Source organism: Vipera berus (assembly GCF_964194415.1).
Source record: "Vipera berus genome assembly, chromosome: 1".
In the NCBI taxonomy this organism is placed as follows: domain Eukaryota; kingdom Metazoa; phylum Chordata; class Lepidosauria; order Squamata; family Viperidae; genus Vipera; species Vipera berus.
The window spans coordinates 130,333,022-130,351,368 of record NC_138202.1 but is presented as its reverse complement, the minus strand read 5'-3'; the positions used below and the strand labels follow the sequence as shown (position 1 = coordinate 130,351,368).

The 18,347-nt window shown below is 39.6% G+C and overlaps 1 protein-coding gene and 1 long non-coding RNA gene across 4 annotated transcripts in view; both read left to right on the top strand.

Annotated features, from left to right (window-relative positions):
• The window catches only part of HSPBAP1 (HSPB1 associated protein 1), a 71,616-nt gene extending 61,643 nt beyond the window's left edge, over positions 1–9,973 (top strand). For 2 of the 3 annotated variants that reach the window (XM_081315128.1, XM_081315127.1), the window contains exons 7-8: positions 2,627–2,737; positions 8,390–9,973. In XM_081315128.1, the coding sequence (XP_081171254.1) occupies positions 2,627–2,737; positions 8,390–8,947 (669 nt within the window). In that variant the 3' untranslated portion in view covers positions 8,948–9,973. The remainder of the gene's footprint in view (positions 1–2,626; positions 2,738–8,389) is intronic. The other variant, XM_081315129.1, reaches the window with a different exon arrangement.
• A 92-nt stretch (positions 9,974–10,065) lies between these two features.
• Positions 10,066–17,138, top strand: LOC308660598. Its single transcript, XR_014024756.1, has 3 exons — positions 10,066–10,150; positions 11,115–11,179; positions 17,060–17,138. It is a non-coding gene; the product is annotated as an uncharacterized lncRNA (long non-coding RNA).
• Positions 17,139–18,347: the final 1,209 nt, after the last annotated feature.

Here is an 18,347-nt window from a genome sequence, read left to right as displayed (position 1 = left end):
TCTTTTTTCTTTTTAGCACAGAGCCAATAAATCTACATCCTTTGATCAGGAGACAGATCATTTGCAGAGGATATGGAGGAGAAAATTTGAAACACTGTTATTAGATAAAGAGAGTGCCTTTATATTTTGTTCAGAAAGTAGATTAGTATGATCTCCTAATTGTAGGTTGGGGCTGAGTTGATATGTTAAGAAATTGGGTGTGATAATACTGGGTATAATAGGATGGGAAGCTAGTGGTTCTCCAGTGGTGTCTAGCGATCTCCTAGCAGTTCCAGCCAACGTCAGCAGTAGGGAGGGATGCTAGGAATTGTGGTACACCAATGGCCAGAATTCCCCCAATTCATATAAGATATCTTATACGTTATTTCCCTGCCTCACACTTCTCAATATAGCCCATATATTTAAGAGTAAAAAAGTAAGCAGGTTCAATACATTCCAATTTTGCTTGCCAAAACTTCACAAACAATATAAGTTGAGCATGGAGATTGCTTAACTTGAGGAATGCTAGGACTACCCTTTGTGGTGACTGCTGATTATATCCTATTATCTCCAGAGATGATGGCAACATTCCTTTCTAGATGTAGGGTTATCCATCTTGGTAAAACAATACATGACATTGATGTTAAAAAGTAATATCAAGAACATTTCCATTATTCACTCAAGCAGTACTCTGGCTCATGGCAATAAGCAGCTGCCATCATATTGATATGATAAGTGAGTGCCATGCCAGTTTCAACTTTCTACTGATACAATTAATTATTCTACTCATGCTTTACAATAAGAGGAGCAGGGTTTAGTTTGCTTCTGACACATTGAGACCACGCCAAAGTTTGCATTCTAAGATAAGTGATTAATATTATTCATGGGCTTCATCAGGCAGAATGAACTTTTCAGAGCTGCAGTACCCTGAAAGCCTGACAATTTTCGTATGGCTAAGATAAGCTGCTCTAAATATGCATTATTTCAGATGCTAAAAGGTGAAGCTAAATGTTTCAGACTTAGCAAGCTGTGTTGTGATAAAGAGTCTGTGGGAAACTATATTAAAAGCTTGGAAGAGAAAGTCTCTTATCCCTGAACGGTACCAATTTTGTGGAATTACTGCTCTGTACAATTATTCTATATATTCCTGACTGTATGACTTACCTTGTGGTCATGAGAAAAACGAGCAGTAAGAAAAGCTTCCCTAACTATTTATGCAGCAGCAATAACATTTGAAATAAAATGGCAAGACTTAATGCAATTCTAAATTTTACAAGAGTGTCTTCTGAATCTCCAGAGCTAGGGTTATCCAATGTATTAATGAGAGACTTAACAAAAAAAAGCATTGCATCAACCCCTATTTTAAAGAGTTTCTGTGGGAAAGTTGTAAGCTACTGATCAAGAGCAAAGATTGCATCTTGCAATCTCTTTGCTACATCCTCATTTTCATATGTAAATTCAAGCAAACAAGCCTCACTCCTTCATTCTGCCTGCAGGTTTGTGGGCCACCAGTACCATTTTATGCAATGATTTTGTTCCTTGTTGCCCTGGAACTGTCCCCAGCTCCAAGCAATTCAGCTAAACATGAAGGCTTTTCTTTCCTAGGCAGCTCATCTTGATGAAATCCTAAATTAGTCTTTGTATTTCACCGCCTAAAGGCACCCAAGAAAGACATGACACCTTGTAGCATGTAAGAATCAATTACAGAATTCTTGTTTCATCTTTAAAATACTATGCTGGTATCCTTCATTAAAGCCAACGCTGCCTTTTTCACCCTCCTGTTGCTGTGTAAGACTGCAATAATACATTAGTGAGCTGGTGATGCTGTCAGATGACAGCAGGCTCCCTGGAATTTAGAATAATTTAGTAATAGCTCGCGAGGCATTTGTGTTCTCTTAGTAATTTGTGTGTGAAGGAGACAGTATGTGTGTATTTAAGAGCTTAAATCTTTGAGAGATAGAGTTTGGGACATGCCTTTTTGATCTTCCTAAATTAAAGATTCTATATATTAGATGATATCCCTCTGTTATAAATTAAAGTTCATAAATCTCAATTTAACAAGACACTAATGGAATAGAACAACTGCCAATTAGGAAAAATTATATAATTGTTTGATCAGGCAGCTTTTATGGGCATTTTATGAAATTATGAAATCCCAGATAAAATAACGGGATGTTAATTACCCTGTCTGCCTATTTTGGAAGTCACAGATCCTTTTAACATGAATACTGTGTTTTGTATAATACAAGACAGTATTCCAGAGCCTCTACAACTGCTAAGTTTTGATTCTTCAGAATATTAGAGAACCTTCATAATATGATTATAAAATGAAGCATACCTCCTCCCTACTTGCATACCCTACCATTTAGACCAGTGTTTTTTTCAAACTTGCCCCCTTTTAGATTTGTGGACTTCAGCTCCCAGAATTCTTCAACCAGCAAGGCTGGCTGGAGAATTCTGGGTGTTGAAGTCTACACATCTTAAAGGGGCCAAGTTTGAAAAAACACTGGTTTAGGCCAATGCACAAAGGAATAGTCATAGCTTCAAAATACATTGGACTCAGCATATCCAAATGTCCCTTCTCCTGCCAACCAAAGTCCTTTTCATTATTTAAAATATCCCATGTTTTCCTTTCTTTTTTTTATAGGATTCAGATCATGAAGCCCGCATAGAAGAGGCAATAACTCGAACAATGATATGTGCAATCAAGGCTGCAGAAAACCCCAGTGATACAGATTCTTGGCTGAACCCCACAGAGGTTTTCCTCTTCATTTTATCCTCTAAAGTTTTTGTGTATTTTTGCCTGAATGATATTATTGTAAATTGCCAATCCCTGCCTCAGTTGTATGCAGCAAGGATTAGCATCTCCAGAATGACTAAGCATGAATATCTCTGCTTCATTTGACCTTAGATTTGGTACTAAGCCAGAAATGTAATATTGGTGCAGACCGAGTACCATATCCTTCTGTAAAATATGGATTTTGCTATTATCTCTTTTTGTACACTATACACAATCAGTGGATTTAGCAATCTGAGAACAGTAAATATTTTGGAGTAGTTAGATTTTGGGGGGGGGGGTAATGTTATAAATCTTGATACATTGCATGATTTCAGTTCAGCAATGTTTGTATAGTCCGATTTAAAAATTATTAACATTCTACTATTTAGAAAGCTTAAAGTATTGAAAATAAAAGAATAGTAAACATTTTATCAATATTAATTGCCACTTAGGATGTCAGAGTTACAAATAATAACTCCGTTATGTTTAACTTTTAAACTTTTATTATTTAACTTTTCATCCAAAACTGAATATAACATATAGAAGAACCACTACAATTCACGCCAAAATATTAGTTATTTGATAATAAGATTCAGCCATTAGCTCCTCCTACAACAAGAAATGCAGTTTGTAAGTTTGGGGATGCACTTTAATAAGTTCATATATTATTATGAAGGCGCAGGATTTTGTGGGAAAAGAGCACTTGGCCAGGGAGAGCTTTGAAACACACACCATTCCCTTCTTATGGGCAACTCCATGGAAAATGAAACATGAGCTTAGAGTTGTTATTTAGCTATCTCCCTCTTTTCCTTCACTGGAGTGGTTTGCTGTGGGTATGCGTTTCCTTGGGAGCTGCTGTCATCCCATATCAGTTAAATGGGAATGGAAATGAAATGAAATAATGAAATGAAATGAAATGAAATGAAATGAACCTTTATTGTCAAAGTACAACTATGTGTACATTGAGATTAGCTGAGCCTCCCTTTGTGCTCCCACCCCCCAACACACAGTGACAACAAACCCTCCATCTTACTACACCATGTGAACCAACTACACCACATTCTGGCCTCCCAAGTCAATTCTGCATAAAATTCACAAAAGTTCACAAAAGTTATTTTTCATTCAAAAGCCTAACAGCCCACAGATGCCTTTGGGATGTGCCCAATATGTTCTTTCTCCATAGGAACCTGGAATGTAAGATCCATGAATCAAGGAAAGCTGGACGTGGTCAAACAAGAGATGACAAGACTAAACATCGACATCTTAGGTATCAGCGAACTAAAATGGAAAGGAATGGGTGAATTTAATTCAGATGACCATCAGGTATACTACTGCGGGCAAGAATCCCTCAGAAGAAATGGAGTAGCCTTCATAGTCAATAAAAAAGTAGGAAAAGCAATACTGGGATACAACCCTCAAAATGACAGAATGATCTCAGTTCGAATCCAAGGCAAACCATTCAATATCACAGTAGTCCAGGTCTATGCCCCAACCACCAGTGCTGAAGAGGATGAAATTGACCGGTTCTATGAAGCCTTACAGCACCTTATAGAACTAACACCCAAAAATGATGTCCTTATCATCATGGGAGATTGGAATGCTAAAGTAGGAAGCCAAAAGATAACTGGAATAACAGGCAAGTTTGGCCTTGGAGTACAAAATGAAGCAGGGCACAGGCTGATAGAATTTTGTCAAGAGAATACGATGGTCATAGCAAACACTCTTTTCCAACAACCCAAGAGACGGCTTTACACATGGACATCACCAGACGGTCAACACAGAAATCAGATTGACTATATGCTCTGCAGCCAAAGATGGAGAAGCTCTATACAGTCAGTAAAAACAAGACCAGGAGCTGACTGTGGCTCAGACCATGAGCTTCTTGTTGCAAAGTTTAGGCTTAAATTAAAGAAAGTAGGGAAAAGCGCTAGGCCAGTCAGGTATGAATTAAATCATATCCCTGTTGAATATACAGTAGAGGTGACAAATAGATTTAAGGAATTAGATCTGATAGACAGAGTGCCTGAAGAACTATGGACAGAGGTTCGCAACATTGTACAACAGGTAGCAACCAAAACCATCCCAAAGAAAAAGAAATGCAAGAAAGCAAAATGGCTGTCTGAGGAAGCTTTGCAAATACCTGAGGAAAGGAGGGAAGCGAAAGGCAAGGGAGAAAAAGAAAGATATGCCCAATTAAATGCAGAATTCCAAAGAATAGCTAGAAGAGATAAGAATGCCTTCTTAAATGAACAATGCAAAGAAATAGAAAAAAACAATAGAATAGGGAGGACCAGAGAGCTTTTCAAGAAAATTGGAGAGATGAAGGGAACGTTCCATGCAAAAATGGGCATGATAAAGGACCAAAATGGCAGGGACCTAACAGAGGCAGAAGAGATTAAGAAGAGGTGGCAAAATTACACAGAAGAACTATACAAGAATGAGCTTAATGTCCCTGATAATCACAATGAGGTGGTCACTGACCTCGAGCCAGACATCCTAGAATGTGAAGTGAAGTGGGCCTTAGAAAAGCTGAGCAACAACAAAGCTAGTGGAGGTGACAGTATTCCAGCTGAGCTATTCAAAATCTTAAAAGACGATGCAGTAAAAGTGCTACACTCAATTTGCCAGCAAATTTGGAAAACTCAACAGTGGCCACAGGATTGGAAAAGATCAGTTTACATTCCAATTCCAAAGAAAGGCAGTGCCAAAGAATGTTCAAACTATCGCACCATTGCACTCATTTCTCATGCTAGTAAAGTTATGCTTAAAATCCTACAAGCTAGACTCCAGCAGTATGTGGATCGAGAACTACCAGAAGTACAGGCAGGATTTCGAAGAGGCAGAGGAACTAGAGATCAAATTGCTAACATACGCTGGATCATGGAGAAAGCTAGAGAGTTCCAGAAAAACATCTACTTCTGCTTCATTGACTATGCTAAAGCCTTTGATTGTGTGGATCATAACAAACTCTGGCAAGTTCTTAAAGAGATGGGCATACCAGACCATCTTATTTGTCTCTTGAGAAACCTATATGTAGGCCAAGAAGCAACAGTGAGAACTGGACACGGAACCACTGATTGGTTCAAAATTGGGAAAGGAGTCCGGCAAGGCTGCATACTGTCGCCTTGCCTATTTAACTTATATGCAGAGCACATCATGAGAAAGGCAGGGCTAGATGAATCAAAAGTTGGAATTAAGATTGCCGGAAGAAACATCAACAACCTAAGATATGCAGATGATACCACTCTAATGGCAGAAAGTGAAGAGGAACTAAAGAGCCTCTTGTTGCGAGTGAAGAAGGAGAGTGCAAAATGTGGGTTGAAACTAAACATTAAGAAAACCAAGATCATGGCATCTGGCCCTCTCAATTCCTGGCAAATAGATGGGGAAGAAATGGAGGTAGTGACAGATTTTATTTTCCTGGGCTCCAAGATCACTGCAGATGGGGACTGTAGCCAAGAAATTAAAAGACGCTTGCTCCTGGGGAGGAAAGCCATGGCAAATCTAGACAGCACACTAAAAAGCAGAGACATCACCCTGTCAACAAAAGTGCGTATAGTCAAGGCTATGGTCTTCCCAGTTGCAATGTATGGCAGTGAAAGCTGGACCATAAGAAAGGCTGAGCGCCAAAGAATTGAAGCCTTTGAACTATGGTGCTGGAGAAGACTCCTGCGAGTCCCTTGGACTGCAAGGCGATCAAACTGGTCAGTCCTAGAGGAGATCAACCCTGACTGCTCTTTAGAAGGCCAGATCCTGAAGCTAAAACTCAAATACTTTGGCCATCTAATGAGAAGGAAGGACTCACTGGAGAAGAGCCTAATGCTGGGAAAGATTGAGGGCAATAGAAGAAGGGGACGACAGAGAATGAGGTGGCTGGATGGAGTCACTGAAGCAGTAGGCGTGAGCTTAAATGGACTCCAGAAGATGGTAGAGGACAGGAAGGCCTGGAGGAACATTGTCCATAGGGTCGCGATGGGTCGGACACGACTTCGCAACTAACAACAATATGTTCTTTAGTGCTCCCCCAGCTGCCTGTAATAGTTGGGTAAGAGGATTTATGCCTCAACCATAGCATGGAGAATTCGCTTTTAGAGGGACGAATGGGAAGGAGCTCCAAAGTTATATAGAGCCTTCAAGTGTCTGCCTAAAGCACAGGGATTTCTGGAAGTCTTTTGACTACATCATTTCAGTTTGTTCCAAGTACTTTTACATGCTGTTTCTTACTTTTTGATACCTTTTTTTCTATGTATAATTTGGGGGTCTATGAAAATTATTTTTTTAACTGCTTTATTTTCTGAACCACTTTGAGTTCCTATTTTTTAAAAAAGCTGAGATATAAGTGCAATAAGTGTTATATAAGGTATAATTCCTTGTGTGCCCAATCACCCTTGGACAATAAAGAAGTTCTAGTCTATTCTATTCTAGTCTAGTCCAGTCCAGTCCAGTCCAAATAAAGTTGTATGTTCAGCTGAATTCAGGTGATAGATTGGATTCTTCTCTCTCATGACCCCAGATATGCTTGATTGGATGGAAAGACCTCATGACATGGGATGTAGCACAAAATATTTTAAATGAAAGTAATACTGTGAATCTAAACTTAATACTTCTTTTAGGACAAGGGACAGATTTAGAGAGCATCCAGTCATATATTTTCAGAAATAGAGGTCAACCATTCTTTCTTTGTTCCAATGTCTTTGAGTCTAGCATTGAGAATTTTTTCCAGGCTGCTTGAGACTTGCTCTAAAACCGTGGTGGCGAACCTATGGCACGCGTGCCACAGGTGGCATGCAGAGTCCCCTCTGTGGGCACGCGCACTGTTGCCCCAGGCCTAGGCCTTCAGCTGGGTTGTATAAAATCTTTTCGCTTTAGGCCTCTGCTGCTGTGTGCAAAAAAAAATAATCAATCAATCAATTTCAACTTCTCACGGGAAAAAAGAGATCTCGCAAATTTGGAATTGATTGATTGAACTTTTTAGTCCCACCCAGTCTGCCATTACCAACGCAGCCATGCCCACCCAATGGCCACGACCACCCAATGGGCCACGACCACCCGGCACCCGACAATACATAAGTGGGTTTTTGGTTGCAGTTTGGGCACTCGGTCTCTAAAAGGTTCACCATCACTGCTCTAAAAGGTAACTTTCAAATTTTAATTAAAAACTTTAAAATTAAAATTTTTAAGACCTTATGATCTTAACATCTAACCCACTTGTTTTAATTAAAGTTTTTTTCTCCAGTTCTCATTTTTTTCTGCATCCCACTTTGATGAAGAGTATGGAGCAACTCAAAAGCTGATATGATATTTTGATTGATCCCTATAAAACACTGCTTAACTGTGAATTTTACAAAAATGCAAAATAAATAGAAAGAATGCTAAGCAACTATAGCTTTTCAAATTCAAGGATGGTGGAGGTAAAAGAGTTAAAGCTGAAAAAGAAGCAGAGATAAATAAAATATATGTATGTATCTATGTGTATTTGTGTATGCATGGGCATGTATTTCAATCCTCACAAGACAAAAGAACAAAGCAAATAAAAATAATGAGATTAGCTTCTGAGCGGGAACTGCTTCAAGAAATTCTTAACAGTCATGTAGATATTAGCTTGAATTCTATTTTCTTTTTTTTTTCTAGGTTGAGGTAACATCCCATAATACCAACCTTGAGTATTTAAACAAAGCGGTGTCTTCCTATTTAGAACATCAGAAGACAAGCGTAATTAAGCACCAGGTCCCTCAAATGCACAGTACTGATGGAATTCTGCAAGAATCATACAAGAGGAAGAAAGTACAGATCAATACAGAATCTGAGTGCATAAAATCTAAGCCCTGTGACTCTAGCAGAACAGTAATTGAAACAGAAAAGCTGACAACAATTCCCTTTGGACAGAGCCTTTTTCAGGTTTTACCACAATCCCAGGAAACTTATCCAACTGGAGTAGCTGAACGTGACAACAAAGACCTCTTCAGTGAAAGTGAGAGACATTTTGGAAAATTACATCCTTCTGGGAAGACATCTGCCATGTCTACTAATTCTGGGGCCCTCGTGGAGGATCTAGAATGCATGACCACTTCCCCACAAACTCTCATTTCTACAAATGATTTGCTGGATTGTGCACTGAACCCACAAGTCGTGGGTTTAATAGCTCGTCTTTTATTGGAGAAAGTGAATATTTCGAATCCATTGAAATAAAAAAAAGCAATGATAAAATGTTCTCTGGAAGCTCCTGAACTTTGGAGAACTAGCAAACAAGAATTGAAATGTATTTTAAAAAGTACAAATGTAGACTTCCAGATAGTATAATGGTTAAGCCTGTGAAAGGTAATAGGGGGCAGATAATACAGTAGGAGCATAATAGCAGCATACACTGTAGCAGTAGTCATAATAAACATTTCGCCTAAAGGTTTATAGGCTTTCATAATACTGTATCATTTTAGGAACTTTTGAATAGATCTGTCAGGTTAATGGTATTGTTCTGACATGTAGACATGGCTCCTGAATCAGAGAGAGAGATTAGTTTATCTAAAGCCAGTAATCCAATAGGTGATATTTGAAAAGTATTTCCAATCAGAAGTTCATGTTCTTACAGAATTAACTCAAAAGAAGTGGGGGACAGTTACGTCTACTTTTCAGGGATTAAGTATTTTTCCTCCAGCCATCTAATTCCTACATGGCAAATGGACTCTAGTCTCCCAAAATCTGTGCTATAATAAAGGCATTTAATCTTGCCATATACAGTGTATCATCCATTATTTTCCATCTAGTCCAGGAGTGTCAAATCGCTGGCCTGCGGGCCGGACGCGTCACAAGGAAATCGTGCCCACGTGATGTTGCGAGTTTGACATGTTTGATCTAGTCTATGCAGAACAAATAAACTTGGATGGGCAAACATTAGATACAAAATAGCACATGCAAGGATGTGTTTTTAGATCAAGGTTTTTGTTTACTGTGTTACGGTTTTCCATAGTAGTCATCTCCCAAACATACTTGCTTGATTAAATTCCCTAAACTAAGCTGTCCTTTCTTAAACATGGACACTCCAACCATTTTCAATTCAGAGCCATCCAGATATGTTGGACTACAAAATCCAGCATTCCCATTTGTAAAGAAGGCTGTAGTAATACTGTATGCTGTGTGCCTACAGAAAAAAATAACATCATATTGTATTACTTACTGATTATTTTCTTTCTGCAGAAACTCTTCTTGATAGACTACAGCTTCACATAAACATATACCTGAGAGATTTCTATCTTGCCTTTTAATCTGCTGATAATAATCATAAAATAATAATAATTTAAGACATAAAGGACCAATAAAATGCAAAGCAAAAAAGGGCAAGTAGAATATCAACAAAATCCCTAAAATCTACCCCTAACCTCAGCAATGCTTTAACAGGTATGCACATACACACAAAATGTATTCTTGTCTAATGTTTTGCTTCACCACTAGAATCTGGCTGGTATTTGCAAAACAACTTCCAATTAGTAAATGCACAAAGCACCTGTCTTAAGATGTAAGCACAAGCTTACGTTTTTCATCTATATACTCCAAGACCTCCCCTTTGGGTTACTGCCTTGAGCACTGAAAATCTGAAAACTTCCCAAAACTGTGGATTAAACCCATTGATTTATAACTACAATACATTGCTGGAGAAAGGAAGTGAAAATCAATAGGCAGAAGAGATCAAGACATATTTTCATTGCCTGTGCCTACAGCAAAGATTTGTTCCCAAACTACATTGATTGTCCTAAAATATGAAGAATGATGCCCACTGAGTTGTTATGAGCTGTTCTCCTTTCAGTACTAACCAACTGAACAGTGTTTTCAGTAGCATTACCAAACAGGGCTGTTCAAAAATGGATGTAGTCCTTTTGTTGCAGTGCTGATCCTGTCAATTTTTCAGTAAAGTCATTCAGAGCACCTGATTACAATCCAATATATAATTAGACTTCCAAATCAATTTATCATGGTTTAACTTTATTGGAATACCTGGAAACATATCTCAAGAAAGAATTTCATTCAGGTAGTCAAAAAAGATTTTAGCTCGGCTTTGTTCTCCTTTTAAAGAAGTAATGCTTTGCTTGGTACTAAATTTAAACCAAGATCCCAATTTAAAATAAATTCTGACAATCTTAACAAGCCAGATTTCACCAATGGATTGTGAAGTTGTCTTCTAAGGCTAACCCAGGAGTCAGCAACTTTTTCATATCATGGACTATTAATGGCCTCAGAAGGTTGCTGCAAAAGCTAAATGCCTACTGTGCTCTTAATTTTTTAAACATCAATAAAACCAAATCTAAAACCAAATCTATGAGATAAATGGTGAGCCTATTGAATGTGAGTTCTTTTACCTATGCAGGAATGGTTTTTACCAGCACTGGGTCATGGTTAAATCGTTTGAAAAGAAGCCCAGCAAGGACTGAGGTAAGTTTTAAATATTATACAAATTATTTAACTACAGTTACCCAGGTACCTTAACCACTATAATGAAAGTATTTAGGACAAAATTAGCCCCAATGATGACCTACTGCATGGTTCAGAATTGTGTGGCTTTAATAAAGCTATCCCAAGTTCAGATCTACTTTTTAAGATGCATACTGGGAACTGCCATTGTGATTGGAGTAGAAATAGGTATCCACTCCTTACTTAGCCATTTAATAATTAAATGTACATACTGGCAGAGGATCCATTCAATAGACCCTGACAGACTTCCCAAAATATGCTTAACAGATAAGGATGACCCAACTGCTGGGTCAGCTAACTTTCTAAGATCATTTCACAGCATAGGTTTTCTACCCAGCATCTACTCTCAAAGGCCTCCCAGGTATGGGAAATGTTTGAAACAAAGAGTCCTAGTTATTAGTGCTCAAACTGACACAGAATTATTGACTCAAAAATAGATCCCTAGGCTGGTTGGCTAAGAAAACTATTTTTCAGCCTGAAAAATACCTGTCATTAAGTCTGACATATATTGTAAGAAAGGTCTCTTCTAGAGCAAGATGTGAATTGTCCATGGTCAAATGTGGGTGCTTTCACCACTTGCCATATACAGGAGAGAACCTGCATATGTGGTACCCCAGCCATTGAAAATGCTTCTCATATTATGTTTAACAGTCAATTATATGCCCCCACTAGGCTTAAATGCTTGTCATCCCTATTGGAAAGAATAGCCCACTAGCATTTGAACCACAGTTTTCTTTATTTCCTCCTGAGCTCAAATGCACCTATTGGAAATAGAAATGCTAAGTATATAACTAAGAATCTGATACATTGAACAAATTGGGCTAATCTGTAAGGGAGATTCATTTATCTGATTACTGACTCTTTATATTGCCACATACAGTATGTATTTGATTACTAGTTTTTCCTATCTCTTATTTCAGAATTAAACTATGCACTGTATTTTTATTTTATTTTATTGATAAGGTCACAACACTATTCATTCAATAAACTACTACTACTTTCATTAGTACCCAGCACACCAAATATTTATAGACTTATTGAGTGAGTATTCTGATACATCTTTTATATATTTTTCTTCTTAAGAGAGGATTCTTACGGATTTTTCTCCACAAACCTCAATTGCAGTTATTGCTGCTACTTCTGCCTCACTTCTTTTTCTTTATTAATGATTGAATACTCAAAGATGTTGTAGCTTAACTATTATTCCCGCTTTATTGCCATATGGCATTCAGCTTAATGTGTTTATTTGATTTATCTACAAGTGATCAGCCCATGCCCCAAACCCTGTGGCCTTCCAGATGTTCTGTACTATTATTCTCATCATCTCCATCCTGCCTAGCCAATGGTGAAGTCTGCTGGGAGCTGTTGTTTACAACATCTGGAAAGCCACAAGTACTCCCGCTTTATCTAAGATTATTTGCTTTTTTTATTCTTTTGAAATAGATTAGTTTCATATGCACAACCACAATTATCGTGATTTAAGCAATATTAATCCTAATCATTAAATATGAATCCTTCCATTAAAAAAATGCTTCTTCCTAATATTCAAATGAGTCATTATGCTCCTAAGGTTAAACCTGGAACCATTTCAGATGAAGATTTTAACAATACCCTTCCACAAAGCATCCTGTTGACCTTTTTTAAAAAAACCACCCCAGTTATCATGAGTTTGAATTAGGCTAAATTATGTTTAATTCTGTTTACGTTGTTACTTAATCATTGTCCAACATCTACAAGTCATCCAGCAAATGCAGGGTTGATCCAAAACGGTTGCTGCGTAATGCAAAGGGCACCTAAACTTGCAACTGAACTCACCCATTCGAACCCCTCAGTACTGAAGCAGCAGAGCAGAAATCTGGTCTTGTTTGTGACCACTTTCCATATTTTTAAAGAGGGGATGTCCTAGCATGTTTTAATTCTTCCCTTGGATAAACATGCATATCCTTCCATCTTTTTCTCATGGGAACGGAAGCACGTTCACACGAACTCTCAGAAAATTTGTTTGCTTTTTCCCTCAAGTAATTTGACAAATTCTTCTAGCACGCTATTTAGCTTCCAAATGGCTATTTTAGTAGATATTTTGAGTCTAATGGATTTTGTATAGACTGAATTGAAATGGATTCTAAAAGGTCCTTTAATAGTAAACTATCTTCCATTTTGATAATGATATGGCTTCGTAGCTCTTAGAAGATTGGTATGAATTTTCAACCAGAAAAAAGATTAACTGAAATATTTCAAATGCATGCAATGTAATGGTTATTAGCAGTGGCAAAGGGAAAAGTTTAAACTGATTGCTTACTTAGAAGAGAGAGAGAGAGAGAGAGAGAGAGAGAGAGAGAGAGAGAGAGAGAGAGAGAGAGAGAGAGAGAGAGAGAGAGAGAGAGAGAGAGAGAGACAGACAGACATCCACAAAAACAATGTTGTTTAGATATTTTATATGTTTTTATATATTTTAAATATATGATAAGAATTCTTGGCATAGCATAAGAATGATGGGTTTCAGTCCAAGCATATGAAGTAATAGCCATGTGCTCAACTCCTGCACGTCTTTCCACTATTTCCCACCCAAGAACAGTAGACACACATCTATTACAGTGCTGGCTAGGCTGGATAGATTTGTTTGTGTGTCGATTTATGTGTGTATCACACACATACACAGCCCAATCACAAACCATAAAATAACAGCTCAATCATAGGACTCGACCCGGGGAAAAACATTCAAAACTTTACCTCTCAGAATGGCAGAGATTTTTGTTTTGAAGGCAAAACATCAATATTTTTAAAGTGCTTGTTTTCTTTTTGCTCAGAACAATCGAAACAGCTGTTTGCACACACTCCTGAGGATACTTGAATCCAGATGGATTTTTTTTCTCACAAAAATTGTGCAATCATTTCCCCCTAATCCTTCACAGTGTTCCCCTTGAAATATTCCAAGTTTTACCTGACACTGAAAAATGCTTCTCTCCTCTACCAATAACACAATTTATTTTGTCTCTAACAATAGGATTCACTTCAATTAATGAAAAAGCCTTTCCTGAGCCACCTGGAATGACTGTTATGGGTAGAAAAATGGGGCTCATTTAACTGCAACCTTGAAATATGTAAGCACAAGCACGGTTGCCTTGAGAAAAACCACCTAGACTCAGTTAGATTTAGGTTATTTGGTGTGGAAATTACATTATGGTTTCCCCCAAGTTACATTTCATGTCACTAGCCTTTGCTTTTGACAGAAGGTATTGGATTCTTAACTTGACTTAAAATTGCAGTTTTCCACTACCTTCTCATAGTTCCTTGAACTCATAATTGCTTTGCCATGGTTGAAAACCAAGGAATTTTTCTTGTCAGCTCTCAGGCTGCTTCATATAAGGAACTATTGGCCATACTTTCCTTTTTCTTTACAATATTTTCTGTCACTTGCCTCAGTAGAGAAGATCACTTATGTAGTTCCTTTTCTTTCTCATGCTTAGAGTTGCCATCTTTTACTTTCCCATGTTTTGGATTGCCAATTTGTCTTTTTCCCCCCCCCATTAACCAATCCTTGTTTCTATATCTTTGATCACTGCTTGATTTGCAGCCGTTAGCAGCCAGCAAGTATGGTTTCAGGGTTAAATTTAGTCCAAAAGAAGCCTGAGCTCAAATATTTGTTCTACTACTTGACACTGGCCAGCTAGCCTGAAATCACAAGATTGTTCACAGAATAAAATGGGACAATTACCATGGATGTCACTGAGAGCTTCTAGATGCACTGCAAACAGTGCATAAACCTATTGTAATGTAGCTTGCATGCGAAACAGCAGAGTAAAATTCACAGTCCACATCCCTGCAGGTGAGTGATAGCTCTTTGGCACATACATAGATTTGGAGCCATATTAGCCCTACCCCATCCTCTCAAAGAAAGAAATTCATGGGAAAAGGCAGGGTAAAGATGGGGCTTCCATCATTCCCAGCAAACTCTGGTTGACATTGGGAATCTTCAAGAAGATGGAGAAGTCAGGAAATTGAATTCATTTCAGGAAGCATTCTATTTCTTTAAAACAAGCTAAATGTGTGTACCCAGGAATTTGCATTAGGTTTTTTTTAATTTCAATTTTCTATATTGTCCTTTGTTCATATCTCGGGTTAATTTCATGAAGGTACAATCTTTTCTTTGAAATTAATGCTTGCTTTTTTATTGTTGTGTTCTGTAACATCTTATCTGCCTCTTGCTCCTCCCACTTCCTTTTGTGGTGATTCTGAGTTGGTTCTTGGTGCCTGTGTATTATTTATTTATTTATTTATTTATTTATTTATTTATTTATTTATTTATTTATTTATTTATTTATTTATTTAAATTTATATGCCACCCTTCTCCCTGAGGACTCAGGGTGGCTCACAACAATAAAAATTAAAAAACATAGGATGAATTTTTTTAAAAAAAGAATTAAACAATAAATACGTGACAATTTAAAAACCTGATAAAACCTAATTAAAAAAACGTAGTCAGTCCAGACCCGCTTGTTGGAACAACCAAGTCTTCAGGTCACGATGGAAGGACCGAAGGTCAGGGGTCATCCACAGCTCTGGGAGTAATTCGTTCCAGAGGGTACCGACCCACAGAGAAGGGTTTCCCCCTGGGGGTCGCCAGCTGGCATTGTCCGGCCGACGGTACCCTGAGGAGGCCGACTGTGGGAGCGAACCGGGCGATGGGATATTGACAATGGCAGCAGGTGATCTCGCAAGTACCCCGGGCCTAAGCCATGCAGGGCTTTAAAGGTTATTACCAGCACCTTGAATCGCACCTGGAGGGCAACCGGAAGCCAATGCAGCTTGCACAGGAGTGGTGTAACATGGGAGTACCGAGATACTCCCATGAGCACCCGCGCGGCCTCACTTTGCACCAGTTGAAGCCTCCGGGTGCTCTTCAAGGGCAGCCCCATGTAAAGAGCATTGCAGTAGTCCAGGCGAGAGGTGACGAGGGCATGAGTAACCATGCATAGGGCATCTCGGTCCAAAAAGGGGTGCAACTGGCACACTAGGCGAACCTGTGCAAAGGCCCGCCTGGTCATGGCCGTTAAATGATCTTCCAAATTAAGCCGTGAATCCAGGAGGACACCCAAGTTGCGAGCCCTTTCTGAGGGGGGCAATACCTCCCCCCCCATTAAAAGAGAAGGAACTAGTTGGACAACACAAGATGCCGGTATCCACAGTCACTCGGTCTTGGAGGGGTTGAGCCTGAGCCTGTTCCTTCCCATCCAGACCCGCACCGCTTCCAGGCACCAGGACATCACGTCAAGGGCATCACTGGGTTGGCTCGGGGTGGAGATGAACAACTGGGTATCATCCGCATATTGGTGATACCTCACCCCAAAGCCACGGATGATCTCACCCAGCGGCTTCATATAGATGTTAAACAGGAGGGAGGAGAGAACCGACCCCTGAGGCACTCCATAAGTGAGGGGCCTCGGGGTAGATCTTTGTCCCCCTGCCAATACAAACTGCGAGCGGCCCGAGAGGTAGGAGGAGAACCACCGTAAAACAGTGCCTCCCACTCCCAAGCCCTCGAGCCGTCGCAGCAAGATACCATGATCGATGGTATCAAAAGCCGCTGAGAGGTCAAGTAGGACCAGGACAGAGGAACAACCCCTGTCCCGGGCCCGCCAGAGATCATCTACCAGTGTGATCAATGCCATTTCTGTGCTGTAACTGGGTCTGAAACCGGACTGGTACGGTTTTGATTCTCACTTGCACATTTTATTTATGTCCTACTTACTTCACCTCTTCATGCTGTGAACTTTGAAAGTTTCTGCAAGGATCTTGGCTGTGCTGAAAGTCATTTTGTCCTCTTCCCCTCCTCCTCTACAGCTGTGTTCCTATAGCAGCTATAAGAAAAGCAGTACAGAAGGGAAACCAGAAGAACCAACTGGAGCCACCCGATTGCTGGCATGAATCACATTATTTCAAGTTGCATCATCCATTGGCTTCAATGTGCTCTATGCTATCCGCCCCCAGTGGCTGGATTGGGATAGAGGGGAAAACATTACTTCCAGAGTGGAGCACCCTTGGACTAGTGCAGTGTTTCCCAAGCTTGGCCACTTTAAGACGTATAGGCTTCAACTCCCAGAATTCCCCCACTAGCATGTTGGTAGGGGGAATTTTGGAAGTTGAAGTACACATATCTTCAAGTGGTTGAATATGGGAAACACTGGATTGGACAGTGACAGAGTGTACAAGCAGTAGCGAGCAGACATGTCTTTTGGAAATGTCTAGTGCAGGGATATCAAACTGCCAGCCCACGGGCCAGATGCATCATGGCGAAACCGCGCCCACCCCATTGCCGGCAATGGCAAAAAAAAAAGTCACAATACGTCACGACACGTCACGTGATGTTGAGACTTTGACACCCCTGGTCTAGTGGATTGTCACACTGTTACATGCAGGAAAAGCTTGTGTGGCTTTGCCTGTATCTGTTCTGTACCAGCCTGCTACCGGCCCTGCAGAAAAGGCAACCCGTTTACAAACGGCAAGAGGCTGGAATTACGTCTGCCAAATTTATTACTACAAAAACAAACAAGACACGAACCAAGATACAGGAGCTTTGAAACACTATCTGAGCGGTTGCTTTCAGCAAACCAGCCCTCCCCACACATTCCCTTTATAAAGAGTTCAGGGCGTGGCTTCTCTCTGCCTCCTTCCGAGAAGCCCCATTGCCTTCCTCTGTTTACTCCTACTTGACTGCCTCCTGCGTCGGGCGTCCTTGAATAGGGCCAGCTGTGGGTCATCTTCATCCACACTGTCAGGCTCACACAGCTGGGTCTCCATGGTGACCAGGTGGGAGGGGCCTGCCTGAGGGCTATCATCAGCAAGATCTTCAACCCCCTCAGCAAGGTCTTCAACACCCCCCTCCTCCTCTGAGTCGTCCGACCCAACTGCCAAACCCACAGGCTGACCCTGAATCACAACAGTATCTTTAAGATAGAGCAGATCTGTAAAATGTGTCACACTCTGCAAACAATGTAATAAAAAAAATAAATAAAACTGACAAATCACCAACTAGGGGACTTAAAAATCTTGCTTGTTTTAACAACAGTTTGAGATCTTAACTATGTTCTTACCACTAAATGCTTAAAAATCTTTTTTTTAAAAAAAAAAA